Source organism: Idiotropiscis lumnitzeri, chromosome 8 (genome assembly GCF_059441095.1).
Source record: "Idiotropiscis lumnitzeri isolate Australia: NSW breed Sydney's pygmy pipehorse chromosome 8, RoL_Ilum_1.0, whole genome shotgun sequence".
NCBI classification, from domain to species: domain Eukaryota; kingdom Metazoa; phylum Chordata; class Actinopteri; order Syngnathiformes; family Syngnathidae; genus Idiotropiscis; species Idiotropiscis lumnitzeri.
In genome coordinates this window covers 22655789-22680354 of record NC_142398.1, presented here as the reverse complement: position 1 = coordinate 22680354, position 24566 = coordinate 22655789, and the positions used below count along the sequence as shown (strand labels likewise).

The 24566-nt window shown below is 44.3% G+C and overlaps 1 protein-coding gene across 8 annotated transcripts in view; it reads left to right on the top strand.

Annotated features, from left to right (window-relative positions):
• The window catches only part of LOC148332832 (teneurin-3-like), a 111810-nt gene that overhangs the window by 79142 nt on the left and 8102 nt on the right, over positions 1 to 24566 (top strand). For 5 of the 8 annotated variants that reach the window (XM_088303545.1, XM_088303540.1, XM_088303539.1 and 2 more), the window contains 29 exons: positions 262 to 408; positions 1223 to 1353; positions 1437 to 1525; positions 1683 to 1802; positions 2332 to 2464; positions 2809 to 2937; positions 4261 to 4392; positions 4455 to 4590; positions 5510 to 5653; positions 8037 to 8108; positions 8381 to 8558; positions 9474 to 9494; positions 11188 to 11312; positions 11469 to 11576; positions 11703 to 11857; positions 13112 to 13213; positions 13343 to 13516; positions 14049 to 14108; positions 14933 to 15095; positions 15206 to 15344; positions 15431 to 15536; positions 15608 to 15750; positions 15981 to 16159; positions 17785 to 17889; positions 19508 to 19638; positions 21298 to 21467; positions 21638 to 21764; positions 23647 to 23844; positions 24127 to 24186. In XM_088303545.1, coding sequence (XP_088159671.1) covers positions 262 to 408; positions 1223 to 1353; positions 1437 to 1525; positions 1683 to 1802; positions 2332 to 2464; positions 2809 to 2937; positions 4261 to 4392; positions 4455 to 4590; positions 5510 to 5653; positions 8037 to 8108; positions 8381 to 8558; positions 9474 to 9494; positions 11188 to 11312; positions 11469 to 11576; positions 11703 to 11857; positions 13112 to 13213; positions 13343 to 13516; positions 14049 to 14108; positions 14933 to 15095; positions 15206 to 15344; positions 15431 to 15536; positions 15608 to 15750; positions 15981 to 16159; positions 17785 to 17889; positions 19508 to 19638; positions 21298 to 21467; positions 21638 to 21764; positions 23647 to 23844; positions 24127 to 24186 — 3677 coding nt within the window. The remainder of the gene's footprint in view (positions 1 to 261; positions 409 to 1222; positions 1354 to 1436; positions 1526 to 1682; positions 1803 to 2331; positions 2465 to 2808; positions 2938 to 4260; positions 4393 to 4454; positions 4591 to 5509; positions 5654 to 8036; positions 8109 to 8380; positions 8559 to 9473; positions 9495 to 11187; positions 11313 to 11468; positions 11577 to 11702; positions 11858 to 13111; positions 13214 to 13342; positions 13517 to 14048; positions 14109 to 14932; positions 15096 to 15205; positions 15345 to 15430; positions 15537 to 15607; positions 15751 to 15980; positions 16160 to 17784; positions 17890 to 19507; positions 19639 to 21297; positions 21468 to 21637; positions 21765 to 23646; positions 23845 to 24126; positions 24187 to 24566) is intronic. The other 3 variants (XM_088303542.1, XM_088303541.1, XM_088303537.1) reach the window with 1 other exon arrangement.

The following is a 24566-nucleotide window of genomic DNA, read 5'->3' as shown; positions in this document are numbered from 1 at the left end:
CGGCCAGATCATATTTCAGGGTGCTGCCAACTTGAATGAATTTTATTTTCCTCTGATGGCCTTTGTGCCGTTTCTCAGGCTTTGCCGAGGTGAAGGAAAAACTCATTTTTCACACAGTGATTTACCATTTCCACCAACTCTCCAAAATGTATATTGGTTGAAGCCTATTTCACACCCTACTGGCCACCGGTGATCTCATCCCACTCACGCTGCTCTAACTCGGAAAATGTCCTTTTTTTTTTTTTTTTTTGCCCTGCCCAGAGGGTTGTCCAGGTCTCTGCAACAACAACGGGAGATGTACCCTAGAGGCCAGCGGCTGGCACTGCATCTGTCAGTCAGGATGGAGAGGAGCGGGATGTCACGTTGCCATGGAAACCCTTTGTACTGACGCCAAGGACAATGAAGGAGGTATGCTCACAAACAGAGTCAAGTCCATGAAAGCCTCTCATTGAATCGGAGCAATGTTTCAGAACTTCTCGTCCAAGTCGTCGACGCCCAATAGTGAAGTGAAAAATTGTTTGGACTGGACGCATTGTCGTTGTGTCGTTCTCCTGAAGAACCTTTCCGGTGCTGAAACAATTTGTGTTTAGAAGATGAATTTTTCTGGATGGGACTTTCCAGTCAAACCTTGCGAGGCCGACTTGCAAAAACCCAAAAGCGATCTCAAAGAAAGTGTGTCGTCGTCAATAAAGACTTGACAGCAGTCTCGACCGAAATAAATGAAAATAAATTTGATGACTATTATGACTACTGTACGTCGGATGCGAATTGTGGCCGATATTTTAAGACCTGGAGAAACAACGTGAAGGGAAGAGAAGAGTAAAAAAGAGAAATGCTGACTGGGAGCGGTTGCGCGTGTGGAAACTTAACGGCCGTCACCAGATGTACACCTGACTTTTATAAACTCACTCCAAAAAAAAAAAGCAGAGCCGATTTAATGACCCGATGTACCGTAACGCTTCATCTCATCTGCTGCACGTCATCGAATCCTTCTTCCGGTTTGCCAATCCTTTGTTCTTGCCGGCTTGCTCATTATTCCTAATTTCCATCGCCATCCCTCATTACTTCTTATTGTTTACTTTCCTCTTCTTCCTCCCAAATCTTTTCCCCTTTAACCGACTTGTAACTTCTCTCTGACATCTTCTGAGACTTCAGCTAATAATTCCCAAGTCGGAAACTCTCGGAAATAACGTTTGTGTGTGTGTGTGTGTTGTTTGTCAAGATGGCTTGACTGATTGTATGGATCCAGACTGCTGTCTGCAGCCGTCCTGTCAGAACCAGTTGTACTGCAAAGGATCACCTGACCCAGTGGCAGTCCTGAGCCAGTCTCCTTCTTCGCTGGCTCCTCAGCAGGTTTGCATCAAGTCCATTACTCGTCGAACATGGTTTCATTCTCCAACGTGTTGTTTTCCTTTCGGCATTCTTCTTTTTTTCAGGCTGCCAGGTCTTTCTACCGGCGCATTCACTTCCTCCTCGGTCCCGAGTCCACTCATGTCCTATCCGGCGACAGTCCGTTCAATAAAAGGTATGTCCCACTGACATGGCGATGATGTGAATTGAAGAAATAACGCAGAAGGTACGTTTTCCCAAAATTGAACACGTTTCATGTGGTTCGCTCAAAAGAATGTGAACGATGAATTCAGGTTTGGCAAATAACAATGTGGTGATTTCTCCTTTTGCAGCCTGGTGTCAATAATCCGAGGTCAGGTTTTGACAGCAGATGGAACGCCGCTGATTGGAGTCAATGTGTCGTTTGTCCACTACCCCGAACATGGATACACGCTTACGCGCAAAGACGGCATGTGCGTAAATTAACATCTAACATACCGTGTATCTATTCATCTTTAACTTTCAACATTTTGTGACCTCGTTGCAGCCAAAGCTTGAAAATGTTGATGACGTGAACAACGCAAATTGAAGTGGATGAAATAACTGACTTTATTGCCTGTGTTTTTATTTATGGCTTGTGCTTGTTCATATGTGAAAGCAGACCTTGAGGAAAAAAATAATTGCTCGTCAATTCGCAATATTGATGTGGCAATTTGATTATTTTTCAAAAATATTCAGCCCAACTCACATGCACTGAATATCTTTTTTTTTTTTATAATAATGAAATGCATGCAAAGTGGAAAAGTGAAAGGAATGTAAATTCAGACATGCCCTTAGATTTTATTATTTTTGTTTTTTTTACCCGGTAAGGTTTTTCTATTTTTGATTTCCCCAGTTGAAGGCTTTTAAAAGTCTGAATATTTTAAACAAGTTTTAATATTTTCAAAATCAACTGAAATTTAATTATTGTGACAAATTCTATTCGTATTCGATGTGCTGCAGGTTCGATTTGCTGGCCAATGGTGGCGCATCCCTGACATTAAGTTTGGAACGCGCTCCGTTCTTGACCCAGTACCGAACCGTGTGGGTGCCTTGGAACGTGTTCTATGTGATGGACACGCTAGCCATGAAGAAGGTGAGCTCCGTCCGTGTTCCTTGCTGGCTCAGGCACACATTCTTGCCAAGTGCAAAGTAAAAAAAAAAAATTTACAACAATCCTTTTGTACGGTGTGAACCTAGCGAAGATGCTTTTTTTCTGCCGAACTACAATAAAGTGTAATTGCACATCCACTCCAGTAGTTGGCAGTGGCGCTCTTGTGTGCAGCGAGTATTAACTAGACGGTGTAGGTTTTATTCTAAAATTGAATCTCGCGTAACGTCGCTGACGCACCTCAATCCGTCTCTGCCGTGTCATCGTCGTGTCTTCAAAGTGACGATTAGTCATGGCAAAATCGGACCGACAAACAACTTGTGCTTCAGGAGGAAAATGACATTCCCAGCTGTGACCTGAGCGGTTTCGTCAGGCCCAGTCCGGTCATCGTCGCACCGCCGCTGTCGATGTTCCACCGAAGTTCACCTGAGGATGGCCCCATCATCCCAGAAACTCAGGTGAGGGGCCGAGATGCACATATGGGGCGAGGATGGCGTCTTGGGTTCTCCCCGCGCACAAATGTGACATTTGAAAGCAATCCAATTGAAATGTTAATGAAGAGCAACAAATGAGCTCCATCCATCACGCTTGCATGCCCAACAGTGCAGAAACATGATGACATTTAGCGGTTTTTCAGCATATGGTGTTGACTTTTACATGAATATTCAAAAAGACAAGAAAAGAAAAAAGCGGCTCAGAGCGGCTCAAGATTATGTTGTTTATGTGAAAAAAGATTCACTGCAGACATCTGTCATCTGTGTTGTTTTTTTTTATTACCGTTTTGCTTCTCTTTGGAGAGACTAAACTTTTTTTTCACTCAACATTTTTATTGTTTTTTTTTCTCACGCAAAGACAATCTACAAATGATGAAATTGTATTTTTTTTTGTGTGTGTGTGACTAAATGAGGACTTCATAACTCCCGTCTAATAAGAAATCATGAATGTAAACCCATTGAATGCTTTAAGAAATGAAAGAAGTCACTTGTCGGTGTGCAATGAAAACGTATGAAAAGTGACGCACACGAAAGTCGCTGTGAACATGAGCGGCTCACGGAAGTGACGTTACGCTGCGTGTGTCATGATGGAAATCAAAGCAGCCCTCCTGCTTGTCCTTCACCTGCAAATATGTACTTGAACGTGCCTTCAAAGATGGAGCGCAGGTGAGGACTCTCCCCTGCTGTTTAGGAGACATGACTTGAAAGGATGTTTCAAGTGCAATCCAAATTTAACAAAATGTGGCCACCTCAAAATTGTTCCCAATTTATCCCAGCTGTCTTCAGCAGAAAGGCGGGGGAACACCCTGTATTGGTTGCCGCCGCACAAAGACAAACAAGCATTCGCGCTGACAATCATAGCCAGGGACAATTTAGAGTGTTCAACATAAGAAATCTGTTTTTGGAATGTGGGAGGAAAGCGGAGTACCCGGAGGAAAGCCACGCAGGCACGGGGACAACATGCAAACTCCTCACAGGCAGGAGCCGGAGCCGGATTCGAACCGTGCACCTCTGAACCGTGAGGCCATCGTGCCGATCCGTCGGAATCGCCCGCATGAAAAGGTTCTCGTTGAGCTGTGCAAAATAAAAATGACATTTCAAAATCATCTACCAAACGAGGGTGTCAAAGCAAATCAGATTTGAAAAACAGAAATACTGGAATCCTTTTTGAAAAATGAGCCCCAACACGGGTTATTTGGATGACGTTGTGGTTTTGTGCCAAATTTTAGAGTGCCTCCTATTCTCGCATAGTCCAAATATTGATTTTTTTTGTATTTGAATCTTCAGGTTTTACAAGAAGAAACCGCAATCCCTGGCAGTGATCTCAACTTGATCTACCTGAGTTCAAGAGCCGCAGGATATAAGCCGGTCCTCAAAGTCACCATGACGCAGTCGGCAATCCCTTTTAACCTGATGAAGGTGAGCTCTGAAATGTTTTTTTCCAGGCCAAACATGAATGAACGGCTTTTGGCCTTCTCCAGGTTCATCTGATGGTGGCCGTGGTGGGACGTCTCTTCCAAAAATGGTTCCCGGCTCAGCCCAATCTTTCTTACACCTTCATTTGGGACAAGACGGATGCGTATGGCCAACGTGTTTATGGATTATCAGAAGCAGTTGGTAAGTTTGTTGCTCAAAGTTTTAGTTTCTTGCTTCGACCTGCGGAGTCGCAAGAACCCAAGCGACGGCTTGCATGTTGCCGCACTCAAAAAGAACCCAAATTGTAATAAACATTCAATAACCCAAATTGCAAAGTGATTATTAGGAACGTCAAATGTTTTGCATTGTTTTCTTGGCAGTAGAAAAAAAAATCGACTGACTGATTTTTAGCACATTTCCTACACAATGTAAGTCAATATTTTTCAAATATGGTCATCAAAAATTAAAACATTTAAAAGCTGTTGTTGAAAATGTTGATGTTTTTTTTACTCCTTCTAGTTGCATTTAAATAAAAGAGGCCATTTTTGTCCCATTTCTGTCAATGAATATGAAAGATGGCTATGATATAGTGTTATGAGACATTAATAACAATACTAATATATTTCAGATAGCTTTACATTGTTTTGTTGGGAATATTTATTTTACTTAGCAATGAATCCAATTAATCATAAAAATTGCATTTTTTTCCCCCCATCTTATCCTCTTCTTGTTTAACTCGCTTCTTTTCAATCCAAAATGTCTTGACTGTCTTTTCACACAATAAAAAACTGCCAGAATAATTAGCCGGCAGCTTCTGCATGTGTGTCTGTGATTGTGGATGACAATTTTGCGCAACCATTTGGCACATGTCCCGCCTTGACATGACCGTGTTGTCGTCACAGCAGACAGCTCTGACCAAATTCTTTTTGCGCGTGCGTGTTGTGAATCCCCGTGCAAAACCAAAAGCAGGAGTCAGTGCAAGCTATAAAAAGCAGATGGATCAAGGTTCGCGCTGGTTTTCTCCGATGTTTGCTTTCCCTTCAATCAGAGCGTGGCGCTCATCTTTATTTGGTGCGTCAATCAGCAGAATCAGTGACGGTGAACTCCATTTGTCCTTTAGTGTCGGTGGGCTTTGAATACGAGTCTTGCCTGGACCTGATCCTGTGGGAGAAGAGAACGGCGGTTTTGCAAGGCTACGAGTTGGATGCTTCCAATATCGGAGGATGGACTCTGGATAAGCATCACATTCTGGATGTACAAAACGGTAAGGAAGCCAGATTGGAATCTGGCGGGACTTTCTTTCGGATCGGAGGGCGAGATTATCGTGCTGGTGAACGCGAGCGAGGCACAGGAAATCTTTTGAAATCGTCCCAGATGGCACCGGACACCCGACTCTGACGTCACGCCTTTTTTTGCCCACTTCCCCACCTGAACGTGCTCTTTTTGTGGCTGTGGCCGAATTCGTTTCTTGTAAACGCGCGTCCAACCAAATACGATTCCATGTCAGCATCCAAAGAATTTTCCAGAAAAAAAAGATCCCGCCTGCAACTGGGCTTTTTCGAGCTAGTTTGTGTTTGTGTGGCAACAAGTTGTCGTGACAATCGCTTCAATTACTTTCCAGTCAGGAAAAAACTAAACTCGATATCATAAAGTGTTTAATCTAGCATGCAAGAATAAGAGGATGAATTTAATTGCAGTTTAAAAGAATTTTAATCCTCGCAGTTGTCAAACTGATTGTTTTTGCTCAGGCTTTAATCAACAGAGCGTAGGAGAGGTATTATAAAAAGGGCGTGCGCGCGTGCGCGTGTAAGAAAGAGTCATTTGTTCCCTGTTGGATTAGTTCCATCTGTCCTTTGGTATTTTTCAAGATTCTGACCTTTCCCTGCCCTTCTTTCTTGTCCCCTCTTGTCATTTCCGTCCGCTTTTTTTTTTGGTTTGCTCATCTGTTATCTTGTGGGTGCTCGTCGCATATTGTGCAGAACGGGCTTCGTAGGTGGTCCCTTTTCTACTCATTTTGCTAGATTGTGGCTTTAATATTAACGCCATGCGTGATCTCGACATGTGACTTTTCAAAGTTCAGTCTCTTTGAATAATGAAGAAATTATACGAAATTTTTCATTCTTTTTTTTTTTTTTATCTGAGCGTCCTACCGCGGCCCGCTCCAAAGTGGCCCACAGACCGATACCGGGCCACGACCCGGAGGTTGTAGACCACTGTTTTACTCAACTCATGATTTTATGCGCATTCTTTGTAGTTTTGAATGAAAAGGACGTTTGGATTGGCATCTTGCCTCATTGACGATTTGTCTTTGAGTACCCGCGGCGTTTTTGCTCCCTCGTTCTGTCACCTCATCCATCATGTCAGTGTTCATCTCTCTCGCTCACCGCGTGTCCTCGGGGCCTTTCAACACCTTGTCACCCAGTTCGTGGCGTGACTGCATCTCAATTTAGCTTTTCAGGTTGGGAGTCGGCGATCAAGGTCAAACGCACTCATTTCCAAAACGCATCCACTCAGCGTGCAGCGGAAACTGCACTGCCCTCACTTAACGCAGCTGGAGAGTTTTTCTATTTGAGCGCCGCGTTAGTTCTTTGCGTCTACCTCTGCCACATAAACACGAGCTCGCCGCGCACACGCGCGCACGCTGGGGCCTTTTTTGTAGTCAGTTGAGTCGTTGATGTCACAGCACAGCATGGGCGCAACCTTGTCAGCTGTGCCGATGTTGATCAATCAACACCTCCTAATGGAAGGCGAGATGAAAGAGAAGCAAAAGAGAGGAGAGGAGAGGAGAGGGAAGTGTGCAGGGGTGGCCTCGTGGGCTTCGGAATAATGTTAGATGCTGGAGATCAAGACCGCAAATAAAATGTTGAGTCGACGGGAAGGAAAGCAGGAAAATAAATCAAGTGAAAGCTCGGACGGAAATCATTGAGAAAAGGAAAGGGAATGCGGAGTCGGATTCAAAGAGCAAAATAAAAATCAAGCAAGTGCGAGTGAAGAGAAGAGCAAATAAGGAAACGATCGCGGATGGAAAGACTGAAACGGCAAGTCTAATTGAGGCTCGTCTCCAACAAAATTTGAAGAATTTGAAGTTGAAGCTTTTGTCTGACCAGGTAAAAAGCAAAAGTGTTTCTTTGTTTGTTTGTTTTTTCGCCAGCTAATCTTCAAGTCGGACTCGCCGTCATGCCACCGCGTGGGCCAACTTCAAAATAAAAGCCTTGTGAAGCAATTTCATTGGCAGCAATGTTTTATTTGGGCAGCTTTTATTTTCCAAGTTTGCTTTTGCGTTGGCGGCGTGTTCGTCATGAGTACGTTTGCAGCTTCCGTGACACATCGAAATGATCGCACGCGCAGCGAATAAACTCTCGCTGAAGGGAAAAAAAAATTCTAAAAAAAAAAAAATGGTTCCATACGTTGTTTTCATTAGTTGTACCTAAATGACCGAAGGGGTCGTACGAGGAGCACCGAGTGCAAAAGAGAAATAAATCCAGAGCGGGTACTGTGGGCTGAAGTCGGGATACGTCCTAAAAAGTGTTTACATTGTGACAACCGCCGATTTCGGCTGTACGGATCTCATCTTAATGGCACCGGCCGGCACCGTCCTCCTCTTATTGTTTGGAATGAGATTTTAATTTTGGATGTTTTAACTCTAGGAATCGTGTACAAAGGCAACGGCGAGAACATTTTTGTTTCCCAACAACCTCCTGTCATCGGCAGCATTATGGGTAAGAACGTGTTTGTGTGTTCACTCGCCCCACACCGTCCATTTTGGTCTCCGTCAAATTTGAGGCTCCGATATCCCGCGTAGAATTCTGCCAGTACTTTTCACACCAAATGTTCGCCTTGAAATGGAAGCCGAGACTTTTTGCTAGCCTGTATGGGACCTTTGGCTCACGCAAACGCTGGCAACGCGTATTAGACAATGTTAGCCAAATTCATTGTGTGTGTAATTAATTAGCGATTGATTTCAGGTTGACATTCCCCCATTTTCTTGTAGGAAACGGCCGTCGGCGTAGCATCTCGTGCCCCAGCTGCAACGGCCAAGCGGAGGGCAATAAGCTTTTAGCCCCCCTCGCTCTGGCCTGTGGAGCCGATGGCAGCGTGTTTGTTGGCGACTTCAACTACATCAGGAGGATCTTCCCCTCTGGGAATGTTACCAGTGTGATGGAGCTCAGGTAAAAAATAAAAATCCAACCAGTTCCACGTCAGTGCACACAAGTCACAAGTGAGATGAGACTTGAAATCAAGATGCTCTTTTTCCTTGTAAGTTTTACAATATATTTCATCCAAGGGGATGAAGTTCCATTGCACATAAAAAGTCTCTGCGCGCCCCCGCCCACTCCGCTGCAGTCTCGCCTTTTCAAAGCAAACTATATTTCTTAAATCACAAGCAGTGAGATAAACATCGAAATGAAAGAAATCAGGGATAAAAAAAAAGGAAAAGACGGAATTGTTTTTTTTTTTGGTAGCGAAGTGAGTTGAGAGCTCCCAAACTTGGCTTCACGTTTGGCGCTTGCTCAGCAATTCGAAAAACATCATTTTCAGACCACATGGAAAATAAAAGGCCGAGTTGCTTCAGCTGCCGTTAACCTGAAAATAATTGCAATTTTGCGTCCCCTCTTCAAAAGATGTTTTTTTCCCCCCCACTAATAATTTGTGTTTTCTTTTTGAATCATCCCCAAACTTTGCCCTTTGAAGAGGGGTGTGTAGACTTTTTGTATTTATTATGGCCGGGGTGAAGGTGAACGTTTTCCTGGATGGAAATTTCAAATGACTCTCACTAACTGATGACGACGACGTTTTTTGTTTTTTTTTTGGCTCATTTCATCCGTGCTTTTCTTCTTTGTTGTAATTTCAAAATGATGGAAATCATTTGCCTTATCGTGTGGTCGCGTTCCATCCTTTCTGCATTCAACTTTTCCTTTGAGCGCCGTGCTCGTGTTCCAATTTCGACAGATTCAAATGAATGAGGAAAACGCATTTGCGTCTTAAGCCGGTGCTCTTCAGCTTCTGAAATGCGTTTGTACCTTACCAACTGTTCCCTAACTTCTGTTTCCTCTCTTTTCTTCCTTTGCTTGCACTATAATAAGAAACAAAGATTTCAGACATAGGTAAGCGTGATTAATCACTTCTACTACCAAAACAGAACCCTTTTTTTTTTTTTTTTCCTGAAGCAAACAATCATGTCCTCATCCCCGTCCAGCATTCGGCACGATTCGGTTCTTCAACCGGTGGCCTCTTCTTTTTTACTTGCCATCTTTCAGTTCGCTTGCTGTGTCGTCCACTCGCACAAATAAACGCATCTCTCCATATCCCGGGGAAAAAGGCGAGTAACTATCATTCTCCGCTTCACGCCGAGAGACTAAATGCGAACGGTCAAAGCTAGAAACTCCTCAGTGTAACGTTTTGGATTCAGAGCCAAGAAGAAAATCACGATGACAGCAAAAGTTGCTCGTTCATTCAAGCTGCAATTTATGAAGCAACTTTTTGCTCCCGTATTCCTTGTATTTATATCTAAAATTGGCTAACCATTTGCCGTCCACTTGATTTCAAATGACGCTTTTACCGACTTAAATGGTTCCAAATTTTATGTTGAACTTGCATTTCGACCAACGACAAGACTGTGTGCTGCAGTTTTGGGGACAGTGGCTATTGTCTTTTTTTCTGTCCATCTTGACAAGTGTTGCAGATAAAGCGGCTATTTTTGTGTTGTCAGCTCAGATGAATGGCACAGTCATCACTTAAGCAGCAGCCCGAGGCCAGGAGAGCTCAGGAGAGACGCGCAACGAACCAAGGAGAAGACAGAGCAGGCTATAGATAGTTCTTGGTGTGCTTAATGGTCTTTTTTTTTTTTTTTTAATGTATTCCTTGTCTGCCTAACGGCTTTAGTCTCACTCTTGATGAATACCATGCACGAGCATTCTTGGACACCCTGCCATCAAAAATAAATTCATAAAAAAAAAAAAAAAAAATCCCACCTTTTTTTTTTTTTCGATGGCATCCAGCACACGTGTTAGTTGTGCATTCCACCAAACGCACACACCGATGCGTGTCTCCAACAATTAGCCATCATCAGCAAACTGCTTCTCGAGAGGGCTTTGCAACATTATTACATTTTTTCCAAGCCTGAACGTGATCATTTAAACATGATGCGCGTCATTATAGATTTTAGTCCGAATTTTCAGACAAGCTCCGAACACTCACGGTGGAATTGACGAAGACATGAACTGAATGCGACCTTCCGTGGCACTTCATTTGCACGGGGAATTTGTTAACGTCCTATTCAAAAAAGATATTGCGCTAATGACCTAAGTCACTTTTGCGCGAGTCACAAGCACGTCTCGAGTCGTAAACGTCAAGTGTCAAGCCAGTCCCGAGTTCATGTGGAGAGAAAATCAAGCGAGTCGAGTCGAGTCGCTGGAAATTTGCCAGCGACTTTGTCAACTCACACGATCTTACTCCGTCACAACTAATATTGTGACAAACTTATTTTTATTGATTTATTTATTATTGAATGTATTTTAATCACGATAACTTAAAAAGGTCCAACCCCAATCCCATTGAAGCTGGGACAAGATGTAAATTGAAAATAACAATCAATCAATCATTAAAACGAATCATTTTTTATTGAATGTACTACAAAGAAACGATATTTCATGTTCAAACTGATAAAAGTGATTTTATTTTCTAGCAAATAATCATCATTTGCGACAGGTGGCAAAACCGAGGAGAAGAATATCAAAAGGCAAAATCAATTTTGTCGGCTTTTGATCTTATTTTCATTTGCCTTCATCTCCCTTTTAGCAACAACCCTGCTCATCGCTATTATTTGGCTACGGATCCAGCGACAGGACAGCTTTACGTGTCGGACACCAACTCACGACGGATCTACCGACCAAAAAACCTCAGTGGTGCGCGGGACCTTATCAGTAAGGGGGCCGAGCGCCGTTTCTATACGTCCAACTCTATGGCAACCCTTTTTGGTCGCTCATGAGAAACGTAGCATGATGGCAAAATATTTGAGTCAGATGACTTTTGCAACATCTAATGTGTGTTTGTGTGCGTTTTTTTGTTTGTGTTTGAAGGTAATGGGGAGGTTGTGGCTGGTACTGGTGAACAATGTCCGCCATTTGATGAAGCACGATGTGGAGATGGAAGAAAAGCGACAGAAGCTCAGTTACTGGGACCGAAAGGTACACACACACACGCGCACACACACGGACGGAACTTTAGTTATTCCAAAAAATGGAATGATTACATTTAAAAGGATAGTTGTGCTTTGGCGAGTTTTCTTTTTTTTTTTTTTCTACTGGATACAGGGATTGCAGTGGACAAGAATGGTTTGATCTACTTTGTGGACGGGACGATGATCAGAAAAGTGGACCGCAATGGAATCATCTCCACAGTGCTGGGAAGCAATGACTTGACATCTGCACGACCTCTGACCTGTGATACCAGCATGCACATAAGACAGGTGACATATGTCACGGCTCCGCTGAGCTGGGATTGGTCGTTATCTTCGCCCTGAGCAACTGTGATGTCATTTTAAGTCGACAGGAATTGACAAAATGGCCGCCCCCCCCCCCTCGAGATGGCTAAAAACGCGTGGCTTTTTGCTGCTTAACTCATAATTCCCAAAATGCACGATCAATCCAAATATGATGTTTAGACTAGTCAAACCAAATAAAACATGTTAGAAAATTATTTATAAATAAAAATGAACAGGTTATATAAGTAACCTTTTAAATATATTAAAAAAAAAGATTCCAACCATTTCTTATTTGCTTGTCCGGTGCTGAAGTTCAGAACTCAAACCTATGCGCCATCCGAGGCAACGTTTCACGTCTGTGGCGTACAATTTGCTTTACTTGCATAATTTTTATGGTCTTTTGTCTTTGGGAAAGATACAAAGCACCTTGGATATAACCCACGTGGGCAGACGATGAAACTGCAAACGCCTCTCTCGCGCTCAGTAACTTTAAAAGGAACTCCAACTCCAATGACTTGTTTGCTAAATATGATTTATTAGCTCAACATTACTAGAAAATAAAATTATAAAATCAAATCAAATTACGAGAAAAAAATATGTTTGGAAGAGTCAGCCTGGCTGTGCTCTCAAACGACGGTGAAAATCAGAGACGGGCACTTTATTACCTGATTTTATTTTGCCCGTCCATCCTCCTTCCGAAAACTGGGCCAACTATCGTCATCGTCCCGTCGTCCTTATTCCTAAAAATAACCGTCCCGTCCTCGTCCTTTGAGAGCGCTTCTGTCCTTACTTTTCACCGGTCCGGAGTGGGAGTCGGGTTGGAAACCCGCATTGCTGGAGCACTGCCACGCTGACTCGCTCCTCCTTCGGGGGCGGGCGCCACCTTGCACCGTAAAGTCCAGCCGGTAAAACACGCCACTTATTAGCTCCCCCAAAAAACTTTGTGGGAAAGTTTGCGAATAAAAGCCGAGAGTGGACGCCCTCATGCTCGGCAAGTCTTCTTCCTGTGCAAGGTCGCCAAAAATGACGAGACGGGAGTCACCGAGGCACATTGGGGCCATCTTGGTAAAAACTTTCTAGAAAGTGGATTCAAGTGGAAATTATTTTCACGTTTGACGTAAAATATTTGTCACTGTCCCCCAAATAAATAAACGTGTCGTTGCAGCTGTGAGGTGACGGAAGAACGTGTCCGAAAAACATTTGAGATAAACCTCTCCACCTTGACATGTTTGCATCCAGGTTCGTTTGGAATGGCCCACGGATCTGGCAATCAGTCCCATGGACAACTCCATCTACGTTTTGGACAACAATGTTGTGCTGCAGATCACTGAAAATAGACAGGTTTGCTCTTTTTGTTCATTCCAAATGCTCGGTGCCGTATCGCGTGCCGTCTACTCCGGTGAAAAGAAAACAGCAAAATGATTCATTCAAGAATTTACGGAAGGACTTGTGCTTTGTGTGTGCGTTCAGGTTCGTATTGTGGCGGGCCGTCCCATGCACTGCCAAGTACCCGGGATTGAATACACCACGGGAAAGCGAGCCGTGCAAACCATGCTGGAGGGAGCGACGGCCATTACTTTGTCCTACAGCGGCATTCTGTACATCGCCGAGACGGATGAGAAAAAAATCCATCGCATCCGACAGGTAATCGTGATGTGCCACATTCAGGGGCGTCCGTCTGCGATTATCTGGAGGCCACAAACGTGTTGGGGGGGGCGCCTGTCAAATTTCCCCAAATTGACACACCAATTCTAAAACAATTTTGATCAGTCAAATATCTGAAATTATCGGTTCTTATTATCAGGTTGTCATTTACATTTTTTTTTTTTGGCGACAGTCGTTCACCTTCTTCCGAGGGTCACATGACGTTGTCTCGTGACTCGTCGTTATCAGCGGATGTTCAATGAAGGCGTGACCTCCTCCGCTCCAAAACGACCAATCATGGCTCAGCTTCAGTAAACTGGTGAGCCGTGATTGGTCGTTAGCTTCGCCCAGAGCAACTGTGATGGCGCTTTCCGTCGACAGAAGTGGCAAAATGGCCGCCACCCGAGTTGACTGGATTTTGTTGCTTAACTCTTATTTCCACAAATTCCGTGTTCGGACTCGTCAAGACACGTAAAACATATTGCAACGAACTGTTTTGCGTTGACTTGCGCTTTTAATTGCTTGTTCGTAGGTGTCAACTGATGGAGAAATTACCTACCTGGCCGGAGCACCTGCCGATTGTGACTGCAAGGTACTTCAAGCGCTCCATGTCTTCAGTGGCGGGCCGTGCATTTGGCACGTCGGCCTTCAGCGAAGTCGTTCTTAGTCCGACTGGAATCCATCCCCCTCATAATGCCCCCTCATATTTATGACACCTGACGGCTGGAAAAATAATATACAGAAACACACTTACACAGTACTGAGTGTTGGACGACCTTACTTCTCGTGAAAGGTTTGTCTTGAAAATGGCGTCGTAAGTGTTATCGGCAATTAAATCCGCACTTTTCCCTCCTTGGTTTAAAAAAAGCAAGGATATCTTTCCAATTTCCGAACGGTATCCAGTTACGACTTTCGGGCGTGTTGATTAAAGATAAAGATAAAGATGTCCTTTATTAGTCCCACAATTGGGAAATTTGAGACCGCGTAGGCCTGCCCCCTCACAAGTGAGTATCCAATCATCACCTTCAGCGAGAAGGCCTAACGGTCATCAACTCGCAATCTGATTGGCTCTCACAACTGTCTAGCAACTGTAACAGTTCTCTTGAGACGCAGAACAGACGCCCGCACGATCGTATCTGAAAGCCTTGGACAAAGAGTGCGTGCTGCTGATATCATGAAATCTGCCTGGCAACACGAGGGAGCTGAATTCTGATTGGATCAAAACTCTAACCTAAAAATTCAACACTCGGATAGAATATGTGAAGAATAGGATCATGATTTCTTGATTCTGTTAGGTCAACCGAGAAGGACTTGCAGGCCTTGACCGCCCACCACTGCATTTTGTCTTTGTGGTGACGGCTGCTGGCGTAGTCAACACTTTGTTAATGTTCCGTCTTTCTTCCGCACCTCCTGCAGAATGATGCCAACTGTGACTGTTACCAGACAGGAGACGGTTATGCAAAAGATGCCAGACTTAATTGTCCTTCCTCTTTGGCGGTGTCCCCGGACGGGACACTTTTTGTGGCCGATCTAGGAAATATCCGCATTCGGGCAATCCGGCGCAACCGACCCCTGACTGGTATGTGCTCACTGGATTGACTTGAAATGGTTGGCCGAACTTGGCACCGCCTTCATGTTAGCCAACGCCTCAAAGTATTCCGACTAATCGCGGTTCTCGTGTGTCCTCAGGCTCTTTGGCATCGGGTCCCAGCTCGTATGAAGTGGCCTCTACCGCCTCCCAGGAGCTCTACGTGTTTGACTTGAACGGAACTCACCAATTCACGCTTTCGCTGGTCACCGGCGACTACAAATATAATTTCAGTTACAGGTTGGTGCGGGTCACCATATTTTCACTCGCCAGCCTCCCGCCTATCAGTCGCACGGTTGACGATTTGGACTTTGCTGATCTTTCAGCAATGAGGAGGATTTAACGGCAGTGACCGACAGCAGCGGCAACACCTTGCGCATACGCCGAGACACCAACAGGATGCCCGTTCGTGTGGTCGCTCCAGATAATCAGGTGAGAACGACTCACGTGCGCTTCGAAATATCGGCGAGATGGCGTTTCTCTATGTTTGCGTTTATGTTTAGGTCATCTGGCTGACCATCGGAACAAATGGGGGTCTGAAGTCTCTCACAGCTCAGGGGCAAGAGCTGGTCTTGTTTAGTTACCATGGCAACAGTGGCTTACTAGCCACCAAAAGCATCCAAATTGGCTGGACGACTTTCTACGAGTGAGTAGAATCGTTATTAAGTATTTGCAACGCTCGTTCATTTATTTAGCCCGTAACTCGGCGCAAATGGAAAAAGTCCCGTTAAATGCAACCGGCGCAATGTCATTTGTTTCCAACGACTGCCTCCTGCCGGGTACGCGAAAGATTGCCTGAGCCGGATGATGGTTTGAATTGTAGATTCTGTCAAGTCATTTGGTGAATCGCGCCCTTCCTCTTCACTGTCCCGGCAGTTATGACAGCGAGGGCCGTTTGACGAACGTTACCTTCCCCACTGGCGTGGTGACCAATCTCCACGGCGACATGTCATCGGGGGCCGTTGCTGTGGATATTGAGACGTCAGGGAGAGACGAGGATGTTTCCATAACGACCAACCTGTCATCCATAGACTCCTTCTACACTCTGGTGCAGGGTGAGGAGCTTCAATTGGATTTAGGCTTTAGATCATGTGTCTAAAAAGAGCGCGTCCCTTAAAATGTCATTCCAACATACACAATATTGATCAATGAAGATTTGGTTTCTTCCACATCCCCCCCAAATTCTCTTCAATGGAAGGATGAGGTCTTTGAAAACCTGCTTCTTCGCTCTTGGCTCCACATGACGTGCCGTCGGGCTCCGACAACGAGGCACGTTTCGCACCTCCTCGCTTCAATAAAGAATGACGGAGCCAGTTGAACCAAGGCCATGCGTGGCCGGCGGCGATTTGTTTGAGTTTGCGTTACGTGTGCCTCGAGTGCGAGACAAACACGGCGGAGCGGTATCGATCGCGAGCTACTAACTTATTCAACAGCATCGACGAGTGACGTGTTCTCCTGCATGGATACGTCTACATTATTCATCGTTTCATCCGACGGCGACGTCCCTTGAGCGCTCCTACCGGCTTTGTAAACAAAAACAGATGACATGGAATTCAGTTGATTGCACGACGATCATGCAAAGAATTCAAGAAATATTATCAGGTGACGATCGGATTTTCTGAGTTTCTATCGAATTGCATTTGGAGCGGATCTCTTGGTCGCGAGCCTTCTCATTGGCCTTACGTTGAAGATGATGAACGCGGCTTGTGATCGCTCGGCGAAATCGCAAAGACGAAACTGGCGACCGTTGGAAAATTTCAAATATATTTTTGCTTTTTTTTCAACCCAGGAGGGAAAAGTGTGGATTTAATTGCAGATACACTTGCCAGGCCATTTTCAAGACCTTTCAAAAGAAGCGAGCTCATCCAAAACGCACTCAATGTCTTTTCTGTATCTTATTTGTCCGGCCGTGAAGTCAGAAACGATGGTATTATGAGGAGATTCGTCGTCGCCGTGACCTCTTCTTGTTTTTTTTTTTAAACTCCGCAACATTTCTCCTTTCTTAACTTCCATCGTTTAGATCCTCGGGTCTGCCTTGGGTCCACCTCGTCCTTTTATTTTCCCCCGGCGCCGTAATCGTCTGATGCCGTCTGGCTTCGGTCTCTCATGTCACCGCCGAGCAGCGTCCAATCTCTCTCAGGTTTCGTCGTCGACATGCAAAGCGGCGCACTCGCTGAAGCTCTCGTATGTCATCCCGTGCTCCTCTCTCGTTTGCAACCGAGCGTCCTTCCTCGTCGCAAAGCCCGCCGCCATCTGTCACATCTCTTGTCGTTATACCAAATCTGCCCATCGGATGACGGCCACTTTCTCACTCTGCCCTCTCGGATGATGTTTTTACCTGCCGTCATTAGAAATAGCTTTGGGGTGAAAAAAAATGTTTGGTGGCAAATGGAAAAAAAAAAAGCCTTTTGCTCATTCATCCCTTTTGCTGAGTTCCATGCGTGCACACCAGCGGTGAGGTCAAGGGAACGCAAATTAAAAGGGGCAGCGAGATGTTAATACCTGCTCGGTGCTCCATTAGCAGGTTCAAATAAGGCGCTGCTAATTAATTGAACTGTTTTCTCTCCTCTCATCCTTCGGTCGCCCTTTTTTCCCACCACCTAGACAATCAATTCAAAGTTTTTTTCCGATGATACGTCGTCTTTATAGTCACCACATGCTCCTTCCCTCTCCTCCATAGACCAGCTTCGAAACAGCTACCAGGTGGGTAATGACCATTCTCTGCGGGTCATCTATGCCAACGGGATGGATACGCATTATCAGACCGAGCCTCATATTCTGGCAGGTGAGTGCGCATTACCTCCAAAATTGCAAAGGAGATGAGATGCTGAATTTTCATTTACATTTAACGTGTGCGGCAAAACGATGACATTTCCTTGAGAACGCAATTTACTGCCTAGTTTGGGAGAACATCTACGTTCTCGCAATCTCACTTGTAAAAACTCTGATAGACGCCAGTCTTTTTTTTTTTTTTGTCTGTTCCAAGATTCAGTCCTCCCTTAGCATGCAATGTGCATTTTGGCAGATGGCGGCCATTTTTTCCAGTCACCTGGTGTCTTTTTTCAAACTGTTTCTTGACATTTTGGTTTAAACACACAAGAAAGAGCGTTACACACGTTGTTTATTGAACCAAACATATGCTTTGTCGCTTTTTCGTTGTTTCCCCTCTGCTAGCTTAATGCTAAAACGACAAATGTCACGGATGGCATCACCGATTTTTCTTCCGACTCTGAAATGAGCAGGTAATTAGATAGCCGAGACGGGCACGTTACCATAATTTGCCGGTCCGTCTTTCGGCCTCCGTCCGCGACTTGGGCACCCTTGGTTTGCATGAGTGCACCACACTGCCCCCTGGAGGACGAGGTGTGTGCAGCAGAAGCCGTTCAAATAGCGTCTCTTGCAGGCAAATGGAAACGGATTTTCCATTTCTTTCTTGATTTATTTGATCTGGACTCGCTCGGCGACACGTTGTCAAGACGTCAAGCTTTCTTCCATGCCTTCTGCATCCATCCTTGCTCTTTCTTGCTACTTTGCATTTTTGCGCTCTGGTTTTCCAGTTCCTGGTCCTGTCTGTTGACCCACTTGTACTCTTCTTGAGCTTCCTTGCCTTTTATTCATTTTATTTCTTTTTTTATTTTTGTATTCATGAGGAAATCTGTTACTTGGGAATTGATGCACAGAACGCTAAAAATGGATGCACATAAATTCACAAGAAAGTCGCAAATCAAGTGTCCGTCATTCCAAATTCTCATGGGCGAACACACCAATTTCACCCCTCGGGGTGTGATTTTTCTAGCAGCCTATAAATGCAATGTCTTCAACTTAAATGTTCATTTCACACTTTGAGATTTCCCTGTGAAATTGTGATGGCGAGACTTTTTCAATAGATTTTGAATTTTTCTGGCAAGCATTCCTCCTCTGGCTGTTTTCTAAACGGTCAAAATGTTGTTTTTTAAGAGGAGGCTCAAGTCCCACTTTGTAATTTGGCTTTTAAATCATTTATTTTACTCTTTTAATTTTTTTTTATCTAATCTTTCGGGCTTTTAGCTTCGTTTTGTAGTTTTTAGCTTGTTTCTTCTCTTTTTTTTGTTCTCTTTTTAGTTGCTCATGGGGGCTTCTGGGCTGCGAGGTGTGACACTCGGGCGTCCTCCTGAAGGTTTTTTTTTTTTTTGCTCAGCACCGAGTATCATTTTAATCTGGGCCGGAGGTGTCTGTGATGGTGGCGTCTCCTGTGTTTTTTTTTTTTGTTGTTGTTTTCTTTTTGGTCAAATATAAAGTGATTTTTGTATCCAGCTCTTGTCAGAAGATTTCCATCTATGGTGCAAGTGTAGCTCATGGTGTTTAAACCGAATCCTTCCTCATCGGACATTGTTGGCCCGCTGTGTCTTTCTGTCCAAATGCAGGTGCCGCCAACCCAATCGTAGCGCGCCGCAACATGTCGCTTCCAGGAGAGAATGGCCAAAATCTGGTGGAGTGGCGGTTTCGGAAGGAACAGACGCGAGGGAAAATCATTGTCTTTGGAAGAAAGCTCAGAGTGAGTTGCAATCCAAATGACATTAACCACAGAAGAGAAATTGTTGCTTGGACTCAGTTTGTCGTGACAAAAGTTTTAGAACCGTTCCAGTTCCAGTTTTCGCTGGAGACTGAAGTTTTTGCGTTTGATCGAAAAGATCGACGTTTCACCTTTTTATTCCCGGCCACTTATGTCTATCACTATTTGCTTCAAAAAAGTAAATGAGTTTGTCATTTAATTCGTTTAGAATTAATAAGTAACTAGTTACCAGACAGAATAACTATTTTCTCCAATGGATTTAAAATCACTTCCTATCAAATCTTTTTGGATTTTTCTTTGTAAGTTTGTCCCGTACTTCCAAAAGTACAAGATGAATACATTCATTTACAATAAATAAATAGAACTCTCAATATTACATAACTTGTCATGTCCACCACCTGCACCTCTTCGCTTTGCACTTTGGTCACATTGCAACTAAACAAACAATAATGTTGTAACTACAGTCGAGTCTAGTCAAGTTACAATCTCAGACACGTTTGTCAGTCCAGCAAAGACGTCATAGAAGAACAGATGAAAACTACAACGTGATTAAAATGGTCATGCTGCTTCGTTGCCGCCACAAATGTTTGAAAAAAACAAAAAGAAGAAGAATTGTCACTTAAGTCAAATTTACTTCACTATTTAGATCTATTAAGGTATGACGACAGCTCCTCTTACAAGGTCGGCGGATGCGCATTTGTCCCCTGTTTGAATATTGCTTGAAGTCTACTGGCGCTGTTTAATAAGCAAGAAAAGTGTGTCCACAGCAAGCGCTAATAAAACTTCCTGAACGATCCACGACTGGTAATGGGATGCGTTGCGATGGGAACTGGACGAACGCTGGTGTGAATTCACTGGGAAGTTTATGTCAGCCACAGTGTGAATAATGTGTATGAACGTGTCCCCGCTTCTATATATAAACAAGTACGTTCATTCCGGTTGTCTTGCAGCAGCGATTGAAATCATTAAAGATAATAGCTTTGATTCCAGGACTGGCGAAGGGAGTGCATCCTGAATGACAAATTGACTTGAATGCCAGATTAGCATAAACCTAACATACAAATAAAAAAAGTTGCGCTGCCTGACTTTTATGTGCACTCCATGCAAATGCGCAATTCGCTCGCTCTTTATGTGCTGTGCTTATCCTACACAGAAGAATGCACTTGCATGTTTCACTTTGTTGGGCAAAATGTCCAAAACATCCGACATCATGAGAGGTTAGAAACTGGCTATGCGGTGCAGTTTTTGCCGTTTTTCATGTATTTGTTCGTCTGTTGTTGTTATGGTTGTCGGTGAGGTCAGTTAGGATTTTAGTTTGCAAACTCGAATCGTGTTTTTTTTTGACTGGTGGTTTGCAGCGTTCAAAGAGCTAAATTTTTCTTCTACATCCACACACACACACACACACTCTGTGGCCACACTGGTCATTTGAATCAGGTGTGGGAGCCATGGAAAACAGGTACCTCGAGGAACAAGATCCAAGACTCCTTTTCTACACTCGCCTCGCCGTATTCAATTGGTACTGAATCGATTTGTGAACGAACGGCTAAAATGGGCGTTATGAAAAGGACTTTTCCTTTTGGTACGTCTCTCCAATATAACTGATTCGTCAAAATGAATCCGCGTTATTTTCTTTGTCAGGTAAACGGAAGGAACCTGTTGTCTGTCGATTACGACCGCACGCTCCGAACAGAGAAGATTTATGATGATCACCGCAAGTTCCTCCTGAAGATCATCTATGACACCCAAGGTCATCCCACGCTTTGGGTTCCAAGCAGCAAGCTCCTCGCTGTCAACCTGACGTACTCCAGGTAATCATCCTGAGGAATTCATCGCATTCTTTTGGTCCGGATTCCGATGTCATCGTGTTCAGTCTGTGCCAAATCGCTCATTTTGGCCCATCTTCCACGCTGGCTCAATAAAGGTTGTGAAACACTGACTTCATGTATCGTACTTCTGGATGTCTTCTGTGTGCGTCCAGTACTGGGCAGGTCACTGGCCTGCAAAGGGGTCCGACCACAGAGAAGTGGGAGTACGACAGTCAAGGAAGAATCATTTCCAGACTGTTTGCTGATGGAAAGACGTGGAGCTACACTTATTTAGATAAGGTAAATTACGTGCATTCACAATGTCACACTTTTATCGCCGAATCGTACCGTCGTCCAATTAAGTCAGACTGCATATTAGGCGAAAGGGATTCATTGAAATTGAATTTGTGAATTTGATTTGAGCTTTCTCTTGATCTTCAAAGAATTATAACGAAAAGAAAAATGATCAACGTGCGGAACGTGCGTTTAAAACATTGGTGTCAAACTCTGGCCTGCGGACCACATTTGGCCCGCATTGTAATTCTAATTGGCCCGCCGGGCTTTACCAAATGACGACGATAGCATTCGACATTCTACATGATAATGGTTACATTCAAAATGATAATAGTCCTTTTAAAAACTGAACATTGTATTGCATTCATAAAACCGCTGATGATAAACATTTTCAATGAAAAAAGTTTTAAGTTCAAGTTTTACTTTTTGGCTCACTGCGTATTTGAGTTTGACACCCTTGGTTTAAAAGTTGCCGACCTGAAACTACCCTGAATGCACCATCTCGTTTGCATCGCTAGCGTGTAGCGTGTTTGTGATTCTGCCGTGATTTAAGATGTTTAATCACACCATAGTTGGACTTTTCCATCAAACTAAACACACAAAAACAACAACAAAAACGACGCAAATCTTATTTTTATATTTACATCGAAAACATGCTTCATTGTTTTAACATTGCTCAGTCTGATGCTAAACGTCAATGGAGGATTCCATTCAAACAATAACGGGAAATGAGCATCGACTTCTGGAGTGCATGAAATACAATCTCAGCGAGCTCAGATTCGCCCAGTCAGACTTGTGAAAATAACACGAGATCAAATAAATCTATTAAAGACATAATGTTCATGCTTCTTCGAGGCTGTAATGCGTTCAAAGGCACCAAAGGGGTTGGATGGAGCAGAAAAAGATGTTTAAAAGCTCGTTTCGCACTGGACAAAAAAAAAGAAGAAAGTGTCGAACGAGCATGAGGCGATGATGACACTTTTCAGGAGTTGATTTTTAGTCGTAGAAAATTTTCCAATCAATGACTAATCGTTTCAATAATGCTCATTATTATTTTGTTGATAATCTTCCGGCCCTGCCGCATATGCAAACACACGTCCATGCACAGCGAGACAACCAACCGACTCGAGGGGAAAGAGAGAAGCCCGCATGCATTTTTCTTTTTGCTCAGTGAAGAACAGAGACCGACGTGTCTGCCGAGACACCGTAGAAGAGATAAATGGCGCGCATCTACACACCAAAAAGCACACCGGCTTCAAACGATTGTTTGCCGTTTCTTCCCCACACAAAGCGAGGTTACCCGATCGCTGTAAATGTTGCCAGCAAACAGCAACTCAAGTCTGTCCCCTTGTGCAAAGTGTCGCGTCCCAAAGTTGGCAAAGCAAACAAAGCGTGCGAAAGTCGCTTCTCATGACTCACGCTCGCTCTCGTCTCTCACACTTTACTGCTGTTTCACTTTCCACAAATAAAGAGAAGACGAAGGCGACAGCGCACAAGGAAAGCTTCTTCCAAGCCTCCCAAAAAGCACCGTGGTGATTCTCAGCACAAAACCAGATGACGTGTGTCCCCCGTTGTCCTTTTTTTTTTTTTTTGTCAAGTGAGACAAACCTTTGCAAACGTGACATCTCCAAAGAACCACGGTTAATCGTAATAATCTACAAATATCGAATGAAATCTCGAGTGTTTTTGCTCTGAAAATGAATTTGTCACGAGCTGGCACTCGCTGGTCGGGTTGGGAGAATGAAGCTTCAAGATGCTTCACCAGACACTTGTCATATTTGTCGACTCCTCTAGATGGCGCTCTGTTCAACAGAGGGCTGAAAACACACCGACTGGCCTACTTTCCGTACCGGTGACACGCTCTGGACTTTTCTGTCTCTCTCAACAGTCCATGGTCTTACTGCTGCATAGCCAACACCAGTACATTTTTGATTACGACTCCGGCGACCGGCTGTCAGCTGTGACCATGCCGAGCGTGGCCCGACACACCATGCAGACCATCCGATCCGTCGGCTACTACCGAAATATCTACACGCCACCGGAGAGCAACGCCTCCGTAACGGTGGACTACTCTGAGGAGGGACAGGTGTGTTCAACACTAACACTGAGCTGACCATTACTTTCCCAAGTCGTTTTACTTCGAGATCCGACAAAAACATTTCCGGACAGAGAATATTGTCCCGCGTGTCGCACTGCGGCGTAATCCAAGCCTAAATCGCCCCCAAAAATCAAAGTAAGAGATAAAGTCACCCTCTGCCTCGCAGTTTTTCACCTTTCTCAAGGATTTCGGTCCCCGTTAAAAGCTAGAACGGAGGCATTATTGTGTGTTGCAAAATGTTTTTTGATCATTTTTTGACTTTGTCTTTAGCTCCTTCGAGTTGCCCATCTTGGAACCGGACGCCGTGTGATGTACAAATATCGCAGACAGGTATGTGATTTCATTTCGTATCTCAAAGGTTTTGCCACGGCGGGTTTCATATTTACTAAATTGCAGTGGGGGGCCGTCAAGGCCGTCGGGAGCTTCTCTGCTGGCCTCACATCATCAAGAAATCGTGATCCTATTTAATGTCATATTCTATCCTGGTGTTGAATTTTTAGGTGAGAGTTTTTATCCAATCAGAATTCAGCCAGCTCGTGTTGCCGGGCAGATTTCACGATACCAGTCGCACGCGCTTCTCATCTTCACATACAATCGTGCGGGCGTCTATTCTGTGTCTCAAGGGGGCTTTTACCGTTGATCGGCAGTTGCGATAGCCAATCAGATCACGAGTTGATGACAGGAAGGCCTTCTCGCTGGCCAACGTGACT